Source organism: Oncorhynchus tshawytscha, linkage group LG15 (genome assembly GCF_018296145.1).
Source record: "Oncorhynchus tshawytscha isolate Ot180627B linkage group LG15, Otsh_v2.0, whole genome shotgun sequence".
NCBI lineage: Eukaryota > Metazoa > Chordata > Actinopteri > Salmoniformes > Salmonidae > Oncorhynchus > Oncorhynchus tshawytscha.
The window spans coordinates 8037017-8055118 of record NC_056443.1 but is presented as its reverse complement, the minus strand read 5'-3'; the positions used below and the strand labels follow the sequence as shown (position 1 = coordinate 8055118).

The 18102-nt window shown below is 42.6% G+C and overlaps 1 protein-coding gene across 16 annotated transcripts in view; it reads right to left on the bottom strand.

Moving 5' to 3' along the window:
* The window catches only part of LOC112214324 (pleckstrin homology domain-containing family A member 5-like), a 145113-nt gene that overhangs the window by 8813 nt on the left and 118198 nt on the right, over positions 1–18102 (bottom strand). For 8 of the 16 annotated variants that reach the window (XR_006078914.1, XM_042298054.1, XM_042298047.1 and 5 more), the window contains 8 exons: positions 7322–7497; positions 6657–6994; positions 6341–6424; positions 5268–5387; positions 4631–4684; positions 3150–3230; positions 1250–1309; positions 949–1029 (listed from right to left, as the gene is read on the bottom strand). Coding sequence is in view for 15 of the 16 variants with exons in the window: in XM_042298054.1 (XP_042153988.1) it covers positions 949–1029; positions 1250–1309; positions 3150–3230; positions 4631–4684; positions 5268–5387; positions 6341–6424; positions 6657–6994; positions 7322–7497 (994 nt within the window). In the remaining variant the exon portion in view is untranslated. Of the gene's footprint in view, positions 1–948; positions 1030–1249; positions 1310–3149; positions 3231–4630; positions 4685–5267; positions 5388–6340; positions 6425–6656; positions 6995–7321; positions 7498–11513; positions 12522–18102 lie in introns of those variants that run through there. The other 8 variants (XM_042298048.1, XM_042298056.1, XM_042298053.1 and 5 more) reach the window with 5 other exon arrangements.

Below are 18102 nucleotides of genomic sequence, written 5' to 3'. Positions count from 1 at the left end.
ATACCCATGACATGATGCAGCCACCACTATGCTTGGAAATATGGAGAGGGGTACTCAGTAATGTGATGCATTAGATTTTCGCCAAACAAAACACTTTGTATTAGAACAAAATGTTAATTGTTTTGCCACATTCTTTGCAGTATGACTTGTAAACAGGATGCATGTTTTGGAATATTTTATTCTGTACAGGCTCCCTTCTTTTCAGTCTGTCAATTAGGTTAGTATTGTGGATTAACTGCAATGTTGTTCAACCATCCTCAGTTCTCTCATCACAGCCATTAAACTATATTACTGTTTTAAAGTCACGATTTGCCTCATTGTGAAATCCCCAAGCCATTTCCTTCATTTTCGGCAACTGAGTTAGGAAGGATGCCTGTATCTTTGTAGTGAATAGGTGTACTGATACACCATCCAAAATGTAATTAATAACTTCATGTTCAAAAGGATATCCAACATCTGATTTTTTATTTTATTTTTTACCCATCTACCAATAGGTGTCCTTCTTTGCGAGTCATTGGAAACCCTCCCTGGTCTTTGTGGTTGAATCTGTGTTTGAAATTCACTGCTCGACTGAGGGACCTTACCATTAATTGTGTGTGTGTGTGGTACAGAGATGAGGTAGTCAAAAAAAAACATGTTAAACACTATTATTGCACACTATTATTATTGAGTCCATGCAACTTATTATGTGACTTGTACTCCTGAACTTATTTAGGCTTGCCATAACAAAAGGGTTGAATACTTTTTTATTATTAGATTTTTTATTAATTTGTAAAAATGTCTAAAATCGTTATTCCACTTTGAAATTATGGGGGTATTGTGTGTAAGCCCTCCCTCCCTCCGTGTAATAAAGGTCTACTCCAGCCTCAGACAGCCCAGTGTGTGTGTGTGTGTGTGTGTGTGTGTGTGAAGCAAATTGTCAGTTGAAAGAGTGAGTACAGTAGTTACCTTCTCTCTGTGTAGTTGCTGTAGTTTCTCCTCCTGTGTTCTCACCACTTGGTCCTGCTCACATAGTCTGCTCAGCTTAGTCTGAAACACACACACACACAGTAGTTGGTAAGAATTCGGCATTGAATTCGGATTTTTCCAGAGAGCTGAGCTGTGTGGTATTCTATTAACTTAATTGAATCTTTCAATCTATGTCTAGGAAGCCAACTGCTGTGTGTCTAGACTAGAGGATATGTGCAAAGGGAAAGGAATAGTTTCCCCTCTACCTAGACAAGACAATAATAAAAGGACTTGGTCTTACGTCTATGTCCTCTGGCCTCTGGTGGCTGTAGGAGTTGTCTTTGTAGTCCTCGGGGCTGATCTGAAACAACAGACAGCCTTAGAGACACATGCTGTGTTTACACAGGCAGCCCAATTGTGATCTTTTCACTAAAATGGTCTTTGGACCAGTCAGATCTGCTCTGATTTGGAAAGATCTGATGTGATTGGTCAAAATACCAATTAGTTGAAGATATATCAGAATTGGGCTGCCTGTGGGAAGACAGCCACAGACAGGGGATAGCAAAACAACCTGTAATACAGACCCATGACATGGGGTGCTTCTCAATAGTCTACTTCTCTCCTTGTTAAAGAACTGGACTGGTGAAAACCCATTTCTAATAGGTATCCACCATATTGCTTACAGTATCTTCCGATCAGTGCAGATAAAGGAGAAGACACGAGGAGAGAATGCTAGAGTATTGAGATGAAACCCATGGCCTGGTTCTTCATTGTGATGTGGTTTTCATGGTAAATATCTGCGTCCTTACAAGGAGTTGTCCACAGGGTCAATGAGCCCAGAGAGAGAGAGAGCGAGAGGGTGAATGCATGCATGCAATTTCAATGACCTTCTCTTCTCATAACTTGTGACTTTCCAACAGTTCGGATACAACTTCTCAGCCCAAATTTCCATTTCATAATAAGGAGTGTCAGCCCCCTCTGCTGGGAAATCAGACTGTGTTTTCCACCTCAGTAGCATCACTGATAACAGTCCTACTGATGGAGGCTCCAGGGGTGTGAAGAAGCTATGGAGAGGACAGGAAGCTGGCATCAGGTCGTCACCAGAGACTAGAGGAGGATGTTCTCACACACACACACACACACACACACCTTAAGAGAGGCTAGAGGGCTGCTGTAGTGGTTGGCTAGGCTGGATGTATAGTCCTCTGTGCTGGCAGCTCTGCCCTGTGCCACACTAATTACCGTCCCCTTGGTGCGCTCTTCATTACTGTCCCCCGGTACACTCTGTCATGGCTGTAGCTTGACTAATGAAAACCTCTAAAAGACCTGGGCTAAATCTGGCCCTCATGGAGGCACACACATTAACGCGCGCACACACACACACACACACACAGCTGGGAAAACCAGCCATCCTCACACTCCTCACTACTTCAGTTAAGGAGCAGGCAGGTGATTTTCAAACCCAGCATGGCTAAAGACAGGGAGGTTCAAGAGAGCAGGGCTGAAATCATACCATTAGAAGCCTGCAATAAAGTGATAATTTAGCACAGTGGAAAGGCCAGACTATGGACCCCACACAGTACTCCCTCCAGGACAATTTCCCCAGCTACAAATAAAATACCCCCGCACTCTTTCAATCACTGTCACACTATCGGGCCACCACCCGAACAAGGACGTCATTCTATTGAATACATAAACAAAATGTTCTGCATTGAGCTCTTATCATACCCACGTGGACAAACTGAACATAATATTACAAAAGCACAGAGAAGAGAGGTGCTGATTAGACTGTGAGCGTACAGCGCCTAGCCAACATAAGATCCATCATCAACAGCATTGGTATTGGAAGACGGGGTATGGCTGTGAAGTAGCATCCACCGTAATAACCAACAGCAACAATACCATCAAGTTACAATGAGGTAGGATGGGCATGGCTATGTAGCATCCACCATAAGCCATGCTAACATCAGTCCAACCTCGGACTGACGGAAAAAAGCAAAAAATGGATGAAGAGGATGTGCTGTAGTCAAATCAACACGTGAAGGGTAAGTAGCAAACAATGTTGTGATCATGACACCAGGAAGAGGGGGAACCGACGACTGACTGACTGCATCCAATGTGAACAAAAACAGGAGGGATCGATGATGAAGGGAGGAGAGGAGTGCGGGAGAAGAGTCATTGGTTTGCCAATAAGACCTTACTTGCTGGTACAGTTGAGGCCTTGGAGCAGAGTTCTCAATCATAGTGTGAATCATGAAGATTAACGGCTCATTGTCCTTCGTCTAGTGGGAGTTCGAAGTTAGGTAGGGTGGAAGGGAGCGACAATACACAACAGCACAATATAGGTGTTAGTTAGTGAACACAGTAGCACAGCCTAGAAAGGATCCATAGAAATAAAGAACACATTGTTGTCATAAGGTACTAGTGATTGAGGGAGACCAGGGGCTTGAGCCAACAACCCTGGGATTATAGCTACCACCTGTACCATAAAGACTCAGACCTCCTGGGAGAAGTCCTAGTACATACAAGGAGGCCACAGTTGGGTCCAAAGACAATATTGCCAGTCCCTCTCAGCAGACGGAAGAGAGGCGCAACGTCCCTTCTTTTCTTACTGTCATCGTTTATATCATCCCCGACCAATATCTACCAGCAAAATAGCAAAACAATTGTATGCATTGGAGCCTGTGGACCAGGGGAATGAGCGTGGTGGCGAGTTCATTCATAACCACTGTGAAATTGTCTGCCATTAGAGGTGAAAGCCTTTGATGTGGCAGATGAAATCATTTCACAATTGGTTAGAGGGGTCACAATCTGACTCAGTGAAGTCAAGTCGCTAAGTGAGGTCCTACATGGTAGAGTGGTGTCTCCTGCTGCACATGACCTTTTCAGGAACAGGAACTCAATTATTTATCTATCGTGGAAACCCAGTTCTAAACCCCAAAAATAAACGCCCCCCCTTGAGACGTCTGCCCTGATTACCGATGCCTGAGTGAGCACTAGTCAGAACGTCAGTCGCTAGGCCTAGCCACTTTATCTGAAACCCCGGAGGTTGTTTCTATACAGCCTTAATTACCTTATGACAATGACATGACTGACTGACTACAGGTACACATCATCAAGTTAAAAACGCAATGCGAAAACACAACATGCCTTAAGGTTCCCTTCATCCTCAAAAGTGTAAGTTTGCTCTCGTGCTTTCTCAAGCGTGAATTCATATATTTTTTTTAATAAAGAATGTTCTCCAGGGATTGTACAAACTATACAGCCAAAACACATATGAGTAAGCTTATTAGCTTAGGGCAGCATTGCCAAGCCAAGTAAAGTCGTTTTAAAAGTTTAAAAGTACTTTTTACTTTTCTTGTACTGAGCTAGACAATATGTCCTCCCGTGGGAATGCAGGTTTGCGCAGCTCCTATTCGGCAATGAACGGTATATGCTTCGGGAGGGCCGGGGAGAGAAAAGAGTGAAAAGGAGAGAGAAAGTATAGAAAAGACAAAAAAAAGGAGCGCGGCCCTGGCATTTGAGTCACTGATAACCCTGGGCAGAGTGAAAGCAGCTGGGTGCATGGCCAACCCTGAGGAGTGCCTAACCCTGAGAGACACACACAGACAGAGACACACGCAGAGACAGAGAGAGAGAGAGAGAGAGAGAGAAAGACCAGAGATAAAGCAGTACTCCTCACCTGGCTGTCCAGATACATGAGGTTCCTCTGAAGGTGATGAGACAGGACCTCACTCTAACATCAGAAGGCAGTGGAGAAAGAGGGAAGAGAGAAGGAGATGGAGTAAGGGAAACGGTAGGAAATAGAAGTAGACCTGGTACAAGCTGATAGTGAAAGATGGAGATGAAAGAGGAAGTTGCTACCGTGGCTTTGGCATTAATCGGAGGCATAAAGTACCACAGCCATTTGCTGTTGATTACTGAACTAAATCAAAACCATGCAAAAGCTGAAGTTGCAAGAGGATTTGTTCACCACACATCAAATCAAACTACTTACCAACGCTTTCCTCGTAAAAAAGAAAAGTATGGGAAACCACAGCAGACAATCACATGATACCACGCTGTCCTCTGCACGTCAACAGTTCAAAAGATGAAATCAAGGCCAGACGAATGCAGCACACCAAAGGGTTGAAATGAGTACAAAACTAAACCAAAACTCAACCATACACCACTGAACCACACAGGTAGGAATGAACATGCATTCACTGGAATGCATGGCCTGCTCATAGAGCCTTGAGCTGCATGGAGATGGCACATCAACAACACCCCGGGAGATGACCGATGGCATGCTGTGCATGTGCGCCCTCCCTGGTGCTAACCTTGGCGTTGGGCCCCTCCATGCTAAGGATCATTAGCTGAGCCACAGTGTGCTCCCGGATGCTGTTGAGCTCAGCCTGCTGCCGACGCAGCTTTATTAACAGCAGGGTCAGCTCCTCTGGCTGCACAACGCAGCATAGACACAGAGGAGATAACGAGACAGTCAATTCATCCAGCGGCAGAGCAATGAAAACAAAATACATGAACCAAACCTCTCTTGATTTCCCGTTTGGAAATGAGTGACAGGAAGAGCAGTGACAGGTTAGGGCAGGGATTACAAAAGCTATGATTCTAACCAGAACTCTGACAAGTCTTCAGGCACAACCCAAGAGGCCTTTGGAAACACTGGTTTGGAGTCTCGGCCTGTGCTGGAGCTGGGCTATAGGACCCAGACCTTCAGATGATCGGGGAGAAATAAACTCCCTCTGTTCCCTGACTCCAAACGGACTAACTCTCCATCAAATGGATGTGAAAATGAGAGAGAATATATTCAGTAAAAGCGATCATTTCAAATCACTTGACAATATTGCATTCCACTGAAGTTACGCAATCACAATAATATTCAGAGAGTTACAAAATGAACAGTGCAGAATATCAATCTCTCCGGCTGATTCTAGTCTACTCAATTTGAGATGACACGGCTAGAAGGCAATTTGATTGGTGCCACTGTCTCTCTCTTTCCGTATCATCACCAAGACAATGCCATTATTATAAATCACATTGTGTCTGCTACTGACAGAAATATCCAATGCTTGCAATAAAAGACAGCAGAGAATGTAACGAGGCACATACTCTGACAGAAATACAGTACACATACAGGCTATCCATTGTAGCAGGACAGAGCGACAGTAATACATGATAGCTTGCGTGTCAAACATTGCGTGCCTCATAAACATGTTTCTACCCCCGTCACAAAAACAGATTTGTATTGGCGTCACACTGAAATCATACCAATAGCATATATCATTCACAATGCATTGTTGTTGAGAGAAAATAGGACAGTACAGAGGAGAGGACAGGAGAAGAAGAACGCAGAGACGAGGGGGAGAAGGTCAGTGTTTGTTAGGTGACTCACCGTCTTGCCCTGTAGTGACTGTGGGGTAATGGTCTGCACTGGGATGCCTGCTGGCATGGACCGGCGGTCAGGTGGGTAGTTATACTGAGAGAGAGAGAGAGAGAGAGAGAGAGAGAGACAGGAAGAGGGCAGGATGCTCTGTTACATGTACTGATTTGAACTAGCAGACAAGTAAAATGAATGCTTTCAAATAAACAAAATAACTACCGCTCAATGCAGAGCATTTCCAGTCATTTCTCTGTGCTTGAAACCCCTGGTGATTATTTTGATGTGTAAGACTGGCTTAGATGATTGTGGTCCATTCCCTGTCCGTTACCTTGGTGAGGTGAGTCCTGTGCCTGCGGTCTATAGTCATAGTTTGGTCCCCTCTGAAGACGGGTGAGGACACCTCGGACCTGGTTGATCCTGGTGGGTTGTCTCTGCGGTGCTGGCCCGGAGGGGAGAAGGTGTGGTAGAGGGCCAGGGATCCATGGGAGGGGGATGTGGGGATGGAGTGGGCCACCCCCTGGTGCACAGAGATGTTCCCCATGGTCTTGGGGCTGGGCAGGGTCCCGTAGTGGCCTGGTGGTGGTGGGCCCTGCCTGGAGAAGGCCTGCCTCTGCTGCCACTCATACAGCTGCCACATGGTGTCGTCCCTCATGGAGCGCCTCTTGTCTGCATTTACAGTTTTACATTTCAGTCATTTTGCAGAGGCTCTTATCCACACAGACTTTAACTAGGTTAAAACAAACACAATTAATCACAGTCACTACAAGTAAAACCATACAACCTCAAGATAGTGGCTATCTGCAAAATCAGTGCCAGAAAGAAAAGAAGAAGTGTGAGTGCAAGAAAGACAAGTATAACAGCAAAGTCTTCAACTGCGTCCCAACCGGCAACTTATCCCCTATTGTCCCTGGTCAAAAGTAGTGCACTACATAGGGAATGGGGTGCCATTTGGGGCACAAGCTAAGTACAAGAGTAAAGTTTAAGACCCATCACCTGAGTTGGACGTGGGAGCCAGGGCGCGGTCGTAGACGGAGCCGGCCACGCTGCAGATGCTCTCAGGTCGGGACAGCATGTTCCTGGGGAGGGTACGGTAGCCCTCAGGGTAGCGGGGAACGATCTGGGCACGGTGGCTGGGCATGTTGCGGGGTAAGGTCTGGTAGGAGGTGATGCTGGAGGACAGGGGGGGAAATCAATTCAATGAATCAGCTAATAAAACATGATTTTCAACAGCATGATTTACAAATACTTTGATCAATCAATCAATCCACACATATAGCATTTTATAAACTGGGTGGTTCGAGCCCTGAATGCTGATTGGCTGACAGCCGTGGGACATCAGACCGTATACCACGGGTATGACAAAACATTTATTTTTACTGCTCTAATTACATCGGTAACCAGTTTATAATGGCAATAAGGCACCTCAGGGGTTTGTGGTATATGGCCAATATACCACAGCTAAGGGTTGTGTCCAGGCACTCCGCGCTGCGTCGTGCATAAGAACAGACTTTAGCCATGATATATTGGCAATGCACAACACCCCCCGTGCCTTATTGCTTAAATATAGTTCTAGAGAACAACCTGGGCCTAACCCCTAAAGAGCAATAATAGGTACATAGTGGGTTAAGTACAGCACACTTACTGCCTCTCTCTGTTAGTCTTAACAGTACTGTACAGTACCTACTACCTCCTGTAAAAGGTACTGTACAGTACCTACCACCGCCTGTAAAAGGTGCTGTACAGTCCCTACCACCTCCTGTAAAAGGTGCTGTACAGTACCTACCACCTCCTGTAAAAGGTGCTGCACAGTACCTACTACCTCCTGTAAAAGGTGCTGCACAGTACCTACTACCTCCTGTATAAGGTACTGTACAGTACCTACTACCTCCTGTAAAAGGTGCTGCACAGTACCTACTACCTCCTGTAAAAGGTACTACACAGTACCTACTACCTCCTGTATAAGGTACTACACAGTACCTACTACCTCCTGTATAAGGTACTACACAGTACCTACTACCTCCTGTATAAGGTACTACACAGTACCTACTACCTCCTGTATAAGGTACTACACAGTACCTACTACCTCCTGTATAAGGTACTACACAGTACCTACTACCTCCTGTATAAGGTACTACACAGTACCTACTACCTCCTGTATAAGGTAATATACAGTACCTACTACCTCCTGTATAAGGTAATATACAGTACCTACTACCTCCTGTATAAGGTACTGTACAGTACCTACTACCTCCTGTATAAGGCACTTGGCTCCAGCTCCCTTTCACAGTATATGGGCTGTAGGTAATACAAACCAGTCTTAACCCTTTAACTGTCACCTTAAAATTCCAAGTACAAACAACTCAAATAACATGTAGTTGTTTTTTTACAACTAGATGTTAATTTGGAAAGTTAGAGCTCTACCCGGCAGTTGAGAAGTCGAAGGTCATACTAGCAATGTCATATTTGAATCATAATTTGCATAGCCTTTTTACTCCTCACAAGAATATTACATACACTAATTTAGATCTGTTTGAATTGCTTTTATACAGAAGATAATTTTGTGTGTTAATAAGGACAGATGTCAAATTTGATTAAATCATGGTCATTTTGTGTCCGATGCATTTTTAGGTGCTGTGCTGTATAGCGTAATGTCCCTAAAATAGTACTCACATTTCTAATGATCCAGGTTTTTCCACCATGTTTCACACATGTTCAGACTATCTTTTGAGATCATGTATGACAAAGATATATATTTTTTTGCAATAGTATAGGCAAGTAGGAGAGTTCAGGTTTCTTATTTTCAATCCATCACTGATTATACAAAGCCAGTTCTACATACAGAACACACTTACATTTTCAACCACATTTCAACATTTTTGTATAAATATACATTTACAGGAAAGCTTATCTGGCATCTGTAAATAGAGGACGTTCTTGAAAATGATCATAGCAATAAAGATCACAGCAATAATGTTGCACGCACACACACCATGTTGAAAAGGAGGAGACAGCAATGTGTCCTCCTGCCACAAAGTATTTCTGTCCATTTTGGAGTGCCGCCATTTCCTAATGTTCTTGAACTTGGGATTTCACTTGAAGCATGTCACCCTTATCTGCTACTGTAGTCTTCTCCAGAGCCCTGTAGCATATGCCTTTATGCAGGTTGACGTTTATTGGGATGAATCTTCTCCTGGAGGCCGAGTTGAGAGGTTTGCGTTAAATGGGCCAGCTCAAAGTCAAAATAGGCTATATAGTAAAAAAAAAAGGCTTCAAAACCAAAATTTGATTTTAGTTTAAGGTTAGGCATAAAGTTAGCAGTGTGGTTAAGTTTAGGTTTAAAATCTGATTTTATGACTGTGGCTATGCCTGCTAGTGACCACCGGTGTTGGGATTAGTTACTTGAAAAAGTAATATATTTCCCGCTAGTTACCACCAGCGTGTTGGAATTAGTTACTTGAAAAAGTACATATTAATCATTACATTGAAGCAAAACATTACTTTACAATATTACTTTGTGTGCAAAGTAACGCGTTGTTACGATTTATGTTCATTTGCATTACCTTCATGAAAAAATCTGACTGTTTGTTTGACTGTTGGAGGGAGCAAGGCGAGCCGCGCACGCTCTACCAAAGACAGGCTACTCACTAGTTTCTCCTTTCATCTGTGGCGCTGCTATCCTGTGCTAGCCTACAAGTGCTGCGCTATAGATGGGCTGCTTAATTAGCCATATACAGTATTCTATAAGCCAAACACCGGTACAGATTTCCTATCTTTTCATTCAAAATCTCTCTCGAGCCGCCAGTTCTCGTTATAGATTGAACACGGACCCATCGAGATGTATAGAGGGAAACTGGCTGCCACTAGACGGGCAAGCCCTCTATGGGCTTATTGATCACAGAAGCGATTAATGGCAAAGACCAGAGGTGCACCCTCTATACATTTCTATAGACAGCAGCTGTCATGACATTTCTCCAAACAGCTTCTCTCCACTCGCACGATAACTAAATGAAGAAACAAGTCGAGAACGGATCATGGAAACACATACTCGGTAGAGATACGATTCTGAAAGTAATGCACGCATTGTTTAACAAAATAACTAATATAGTACCCAATTTGAAAAAGTAACAGGTTACTCTACTCTGTTACTCATAAAAGTAATCTGATTACGTAACACATTACCCCAACATTGGTGACCACCCTGCAGTGCTGCCTCCAGGACAAGATTCATCCCAATATATTCCAAACTGTTGCCTTGATAATGACCATATTACACTGGGAGGATGCATGCTTGGCTAGCCGACAGACTCCACTCTAGGTCGATATCATACTGTACTCACTGACAGGTATCTGGTCAACTCTATAGGAACGCACAGTATGACGGAGGTAAATTGTGTGGCGGAAAACACAGCAGAAGTCCTGAGATTCGTCTGCCACCCCCTCCCCTTCTGAAACCCTAACCACCCACCCAGGCAGCGCCGACATTAACAGCTTTCCTTGTGACAATGTAATGCGGGTCTCTTTCTTGTGTTAGCCCACAGAGCTCAAGCCTCAAGGTGCTAACATAATTCTTCAGGTCTTAGGCAAGGTTACTCCCGGGGAAGACCTGACCTTTAGCTTGAGGGATGATGCTTCTCTGTGGCTTGTACTGATAAGGCTGTACTCTCCATCAGACACCATAATAATGGAGGCTAAAACAGCCATGTCAGGCCTACTCTATAGCCTACCATAGTTAGTGCACTGCTGGTTTAGGCAAGCTGCTGAAAACTGGTCTGATGAGAGGACAGTTCTGTGCTGCATGTGCCAGATATAAGAATCTGGAATATGGAGGCGTTCTAGAATATCTTTAAAACTGTTTAATATATATTTACACACAATGAAGTTGGAACAATACTGTGAATGTGAAAATGATAATGCCCTTTTAGTGTAAGAGCCGTTTGAGAAGATTGCCTGAAATCTCAGCCTGTTTTGGTGGGCTGGAATTTTGCCTGCCTGGTGACATCAGCAATTCTTGCTTGAGAAGTTGCTGTTTGCCAAAATGCTACTTTTTGTCTCTTTTTGACCATTTTAATTGAAAACAATCACACTAAGGTACTTCAATGTTGACCAGAAATAATTTAATATTGAGATAAAAACTGCCGCATTGGACCTTTAAACAGAAACAAAAGCCAGTTTCCCACGTTTCGGCTGGATGTCTTTATCAAGAGCATGTACAATAATCAAATGATACAATAAAATTTGGTTCCCTCCAACTCACAAATATTGAGCAGAACTGACTTATTTGGGCAGAAAGGGGGACACCTCTCCACACCCATAAGTTAACAAATTGTTAAATTACATACGTAATAAACAATATACAGGCAACACTCTAGCAAAAAAAAAACATTTGTTAAACAACTAGCAACTAAATGTATGTACAAACCTCTGATCTTGGTTGAAATTAAAATAACTGGTTCATGCTCATTCATGTATGGTCATTCAAAGCATTATACAGCAGATGGTCAGATGGTCACATTGGTTTTACCCTGATATACAACAAAAATAGTAATAGCAGCCTTTTTCAGTTCCTCTAAGCAACAAAGATAGACATGTGTTAGTGATAAGGTGTAGAACAAAAATTAAAAGGGATCTGATAAAAATTGATAAGTAAAAAAATTAATGGGCTTATTTCTAAGTATTTCAGATGAAGAAATATTACACTCCAGACAGAGCATTAAAAGAGACTTAAATCAGAATTGTCTGACAAACCTCAAATAACGGTAGATGTTTTGTACAGAGGACTTTGTACTTTTAACCCCTTTTCTGCCCAATTGGTAGTTACAGTCTTGTCCCATCGCTGCAACTCCCCTTCGGACTAGGGAGAGAAGGTCGAGAGCAATGCATCCTCCGTAACACGACCCTGCCAAGCTGCACTGCTTCTTGACACACTGCTTGCTTCTCCAGGAAGACCCCTTGTTCCACCTGCAGTCCGGAGGTGACCAGCTTCATCTCCAGGGAACACCAGTTACAGTGCAGATAGTGGCGACTGACCAGGCAGAGGGTGTGGCGGCTCCGGTAGAGGCTGTCTGTGATGTTCTCCACAATGTCCTTCTCCAGCTGGAAGTCCCTGCTGTGCAGACACAGGTGCAGGAAAGGGGGACCTCTCTGCTCCAGGTTGGGTAGCAGCTCCTCCACCACCAAGTGTGCATCCTTCCCGCTGTAGGAGACAAACGCATCGTAGTGGAAGCCACCCTTGGTGTTTGATCGCATCGCCTCCGACAGCCAGCCAAGGGTGATGTGGTAGAGGGGGAGGAGGTAAGGACTGGCCAGGTTATGGACCAAGACCACCAGCATTTAGAACAGGACTCCCAGGCCAGTCACAGCAAAGAGCACAAAGCCCACCTCTGTTGTGCAGTTGGCTTCTGTGTACTTGACAAAGTCAGGTGTGTCTAGTCCATTGTCCGACAAGCATTTCAAGTCCTCTAAATTATGATTAAGCATGATCACTTCAACCGGCCTGTACCCCTTTGCCCATGCAATGAGCCAAGCATTGTCACAACTGCAAAAATCTGTAATGTGTCAAGTATCAAATACTTTAGGTTAGAGAGCCGTTCAGTGAAGCTGTAGATAACGTGATAAATGTTCTCGATACGCAAACATAATGTTTTCAAGGATTCAAAGTCTTTGGTTAAACTACCCCCCAAAGAGTCAATCCTGCAGTTTGAATGTTTCAGAACCTCCAGTTTGGTCAGGTTGTGAAAAATGATGTCGGCAGAACCCTGTATTAAAAGATCCACCTGTACCAGAGTCAGTTTCCTCAGGTGAATCATCCGATTCATTGATGTTAAGTCCACACTTTTAGCTGAAAGCTTTGACCTGTACACAAATGTCTCCACAGACCTGAAGTACTTTCCCATGAATTCAGATCCACAAAGGAATTATTCAGCATCAAGATGGGTTACAGACTGAAAGAAAGGTCTGTCACAGTCTTTAAATGACACTGTCTGGCCTTTGAGTTGGAGACTCAGGTTCTGTTTAGATGTGATGTTACTGCCAATAATCAACTGCATTGGCCTCATACCTGAACTAATGTACAGATGAGTCAGCTGACTCAGAATGTCACTGAAGACAAGATTCAGCTTTATTACAGGTCCTCTTGGTGGATAGTTCAAGTAACCCAGAAACACTCGTCTTCGACACGTACGGTGAGAGAATCTTTCAGAAAAGACAACTGACACGAGGATATGTTTGAACATGATAGATTTCAGAAGATCACTAAAATATCAGTGCTAGAAATATGGGACCAAATACTACACTTTGGACTATTTTATTTCCAAGAATCTTTAGGGTTGTCAATCATTTTTGACCCCTACCTTTGAGAGAAAAAAACATTTTACTTGTTAAACAAAATCTTTCCCTGAGCAAATTGCATTGGAATAAAATATTACTTCGAATTTTGTGAGCAAACTACTATAGCTAAGTATTTGAATTATTTATTTTACACAGTCATTATTGCTAATCTTTAATCCCTTTAACTCTCTTCTTGAAAAACATATTGAAACAATTATCAAAAACTCCCAATAGTTTTTTGTTTACAACTTGAGGTTTATTTGGGAAATTAATTTCGTATGTCCAAACATGAATATTCATGCATTTTCATGTGGTTTATAGTGTGCAATGTCCCTTCTTAAATTTCAAATGATCCAGGTTCTTCCACCATGTTTTCCACATATTCAGACTACATTTTGAGATAAAACAGAAAAGTGCCATTTTCAATTACTATTATAGGCATTATTTTATAGGTGACCATAAATCCGAATATTGTCCCCATGGGTCATGAACCGTGGTTTAACGCCAATGTATGTTTCCTAATATAATGAGTTGTCAACAATTCAATAAATTTTTCACCAAGTATTTTGAATATAAAAATGTTTTAATACACCAGACTTTTTACTGACATATCAACCGCCTGGTTGAGCAAATGTAAGAATTCTTGCTTTATAGCCTTTTTACATTTTAACTATTTATTTTCATAATTCTACTGTCTAACAGGAATGGTGCACTATTAATCCCTCACCAACTGAATTCCTGCCTTTTATCCCATATCTTTGGTGACTGACTGAGTTCTCTTACTGCCCTCTCAGTGGGCAAAGTGCCAAAACACTTAACTGCAGCAACCCAAAAGGATACAAATTATGTTAATGCTTGCAAGAGGGCTGGAGGAGTTGACCAATCAATAGGGATGTGCATCTTTCCCTTTCAAGGAAATTCGATACCTACAGTGCCTTCGGAAAGTATTCAGACCCATAGATTTTTTCACGTTACAGCCTTATTCGAAAATGGATGAAATAAATACAAATCCTCAGCAATCTACACAGAATATTCCATAATGAAAAAGCAAAAGCACTTATTTAGAAATTGTATGAAATTAATTAAACATTTTAAATAGAATTACCTTATTTACATAACTATTCAGACAATTTGCTATGAGACTGAAAATTGAGCTCAGGTGCATTCTGTTTCCATTGATCATCCTTGAGATGATTCTACAAATTGATGGAGTCCACTGGTAGTAAATTCAATTGATTGGACATGATTTGGAAAGGCACATACCACTCTATAGAAGGTCCCACAGCTGAAAAAGAAATTGTCCCTAAAGAAATTGTCCCTAAAGCTCTGAGACAAGATTGTGTCGAGGCACAGATCTGGGGAAAGGTACCAAAAATTGTCTGCAGCAATTAAGAACACAGTGGTCATCATCATTTTATATTTATTTTTATTTGACCTTGATTTAACTAGGCAAGTCAGTTAAGAACAAATTCTTATATTCAATGAACGCCTAGGAACAGAAACAAGATTCTCTGGTGTGATGAAACCAAGACTGAACTCTTTGGCTTGAATGCCAAGCATCACGTCTGGAGAAAACCTGGCACCATCCCTACGGTGAGGCACGGTGGTGGCAGCATCATGATGTTGCAATGTATTTCAGCGGCAGGGACTGGGAGACTAGTCAGGATAGAGGGAAAGATGAATGGCGGCAGATTGGGGCGAAGGTTCACCTTCCAACAGGACAACAACCATAAGCATGCAGCCAAGACAACACAGGAGTGGCTTCGGGACAAGTCTAAATGTCCTTGAGTGGCCCAGCCAGAGTCCGGACATAAACCCGATCGAACATCTCTGGCGAGACCTGAAAATAGCTGTGCAGCAACGTTCCCAAATACAGGTGTGCAAAGCTTGTAGCGTCATACCCAAGAAGACTCGATGCTGCAATTGCTGTCAAAGGTGCTTCAAAAAGTACTGAGTAAATGGTCTGAATACTTATGTAAATGTTTATTTTTTAATACATTTGCAAAAAATGACATTATGGGTTATTGTGTGTAGATTGAGGAGGGAAATAAAAAAACATTTAATCAATTTTAGAAACAAAATGTGGAAAATGTCAAAGGGTCTGAATGCTTTCCGAAAGCACTGGTAGATACATGTACTCCGATACAATTCAGAAGTGATGCGTTTCGTTTGAAACTATTAGTTTTGATCAGAGAATGAATCGATGTGATTCGATATGATTTGCTGCACTAACATTTGTTGCCAAGACGCATTCCTTTCCAGTCTAAATTCAAATCTGCTGTTGATGGAGCTCATGAGCTGGAAGAGCTGGATCTGTCTGAGCTGACGTGTGTATGTGTGTGTGTGTGTGTGTGTGCACGTGTGGACATGTTTCACGTCCACACACTAACTTAAAGTACCCACAAGAATAGCAAATAAACAAACAATTTGACCAACTGGGGACATTTTGTTAGTCCCCACAAGGTCAAATGCTATTTCTACGGGGTTTAGGGTTAAGGTTAAGAGATATGGTTAGGGTTTTTGGGTTAAGGTTAGGGTTAGTGGAATGGAACTGAATTGTGTGTCCCCACAAGATGAATTATACAAGACAGTGTGCGCGTTTGTACTATGTTGGCCCCTGAGCTAAACCATAACGGAGACTACGCATCTACCACTCCACTACCGGATTGAAATCACCATCACCCTCTAATTAACTTGTCATTTTAGCAGATTTGTTTGAGCTAGTAATGCATCAATATTTATCGCTTACAAATTAGCTATGATATAGCCAATGAATATATAGCACAATTTGGGATTTCACTACAATCTGTTCTTAGTGATTTTCTCATCTTCTCTCTGTACAGCCATGAAGTGTGCCTCACAAAAGTGATTTACCCTGTTTATCTAAAAAATGACCATATACACTGATTGTTTAAAACTATTGCCGATAGTGAATATACAATATATTGTAAGCCCCGTTATGCAGGTACAGCCAGATGAGAGTTGTGTTTCCGGTTTACTTTTACAACATTTTAAACAGCGAATAAATAAACTAGGAAATTACATAGGTTGTCACTCAACTAATAAAGATCACGCAAGCCAATTTAGCATTTGCAAGCTGAAGGTGGCGCACAGATGTGCAAGATCAAGAACAGGCCTCCTACCTGGCGAAGCTGGGCACAGTGTGCAGTTTGACTAGGCTACTGATTTTCCCTGGGGATTGTTTGGCGTGCAAAATGACTTGTAACTGTGACGGTCATTGATCTACATGTGGTTCACCACTGTTGTCACAAAAGATTAGGTGTTTTTGTTAGGCAGAAATAATGTAATATGAGCATTAAAAAAATAGGCAAATGGAGATGCTTAACATTTTAGTCGATTTTTGGACCTGCATGGTTTGAAAAACATGCTCTACCCACCGGTTGAGAATATTAAATTATCTACATTTACATTTTAGTAATTTAGCAGACACTCTTTTCCAAAGTGACTTACAGGAGCAATTAGGGTTAAGTTCTCTGCTCAAGGGCACATCGACTGATTTTTCACCTAGTCCGCACAGGGAAACGAACCAGCGACCTTTCGGTTACTGGCTCAATGCTCTTAACCGCTGCTAATTACCTGTGTGTTTATCTAATTAAAGCATTATGCTAATAAGTCCATGCTTTTGTTTTACCTTTCCTTTATATACCTGGGAGACGCAATTAATGTCTGGGTCATTACCATATCATTACCATATCACAGACACACTCAGGTCTTTATCAGGAGAGGAGGGGCATGGATAGGGCATGACCTCATTCCAAGAAGAAGTGATTGGCTACTAGTGTTAATATGAGTCACTGATTCGCCGAAGGTACAGTACATTCTAGCTAACAAGTCACTATACATGCCACTGGAGTGACTCTGAGCTTATTAACGAGGCTAAGTATCAGACAAAGACACCAACGGCCTTTATGAAGTCTCAAAATCGTGTCCAGAAACTAGCCTGTATACGATAAATAAGAGCATATCCCCTTGAGGATGAGACAGAAGTGTCTGACAGTAGATAAGCTTACTACAACTGCATGGTAAGAGTCCATTTGGCATTACAACAGCACGCTAAAAGGGACAGGGGACATTAAAACAAACAGGGGGCTCAATTGAACCAGTCCATTGTTTGTGCTGTTTAGCATCAGTTCCTCCGAGTCCTTCCTCTTTTCAGAGGCTTAATTGCCATAAACAAATGCAGTTTAATGGATGGTAGAGAGGGAAAAGGGAAAGTAGGGCGCTGGCTCTAATCTGTATTCTCGCTGGCTCTGAGACTAGGCCATAGTAGAGGCTGCAGGCTGAATGTCTGGGCTCCTAATATGGGCGTAGTACAGTAAATTCACAGCCAGAGAGGAGCGACAGAGTGAGCTCAGTGGTATAGAGGATAGAACCTCAAACACAAGCCAATAGCATACAGGCACAGGGGAATAAAGTATGCATCCATA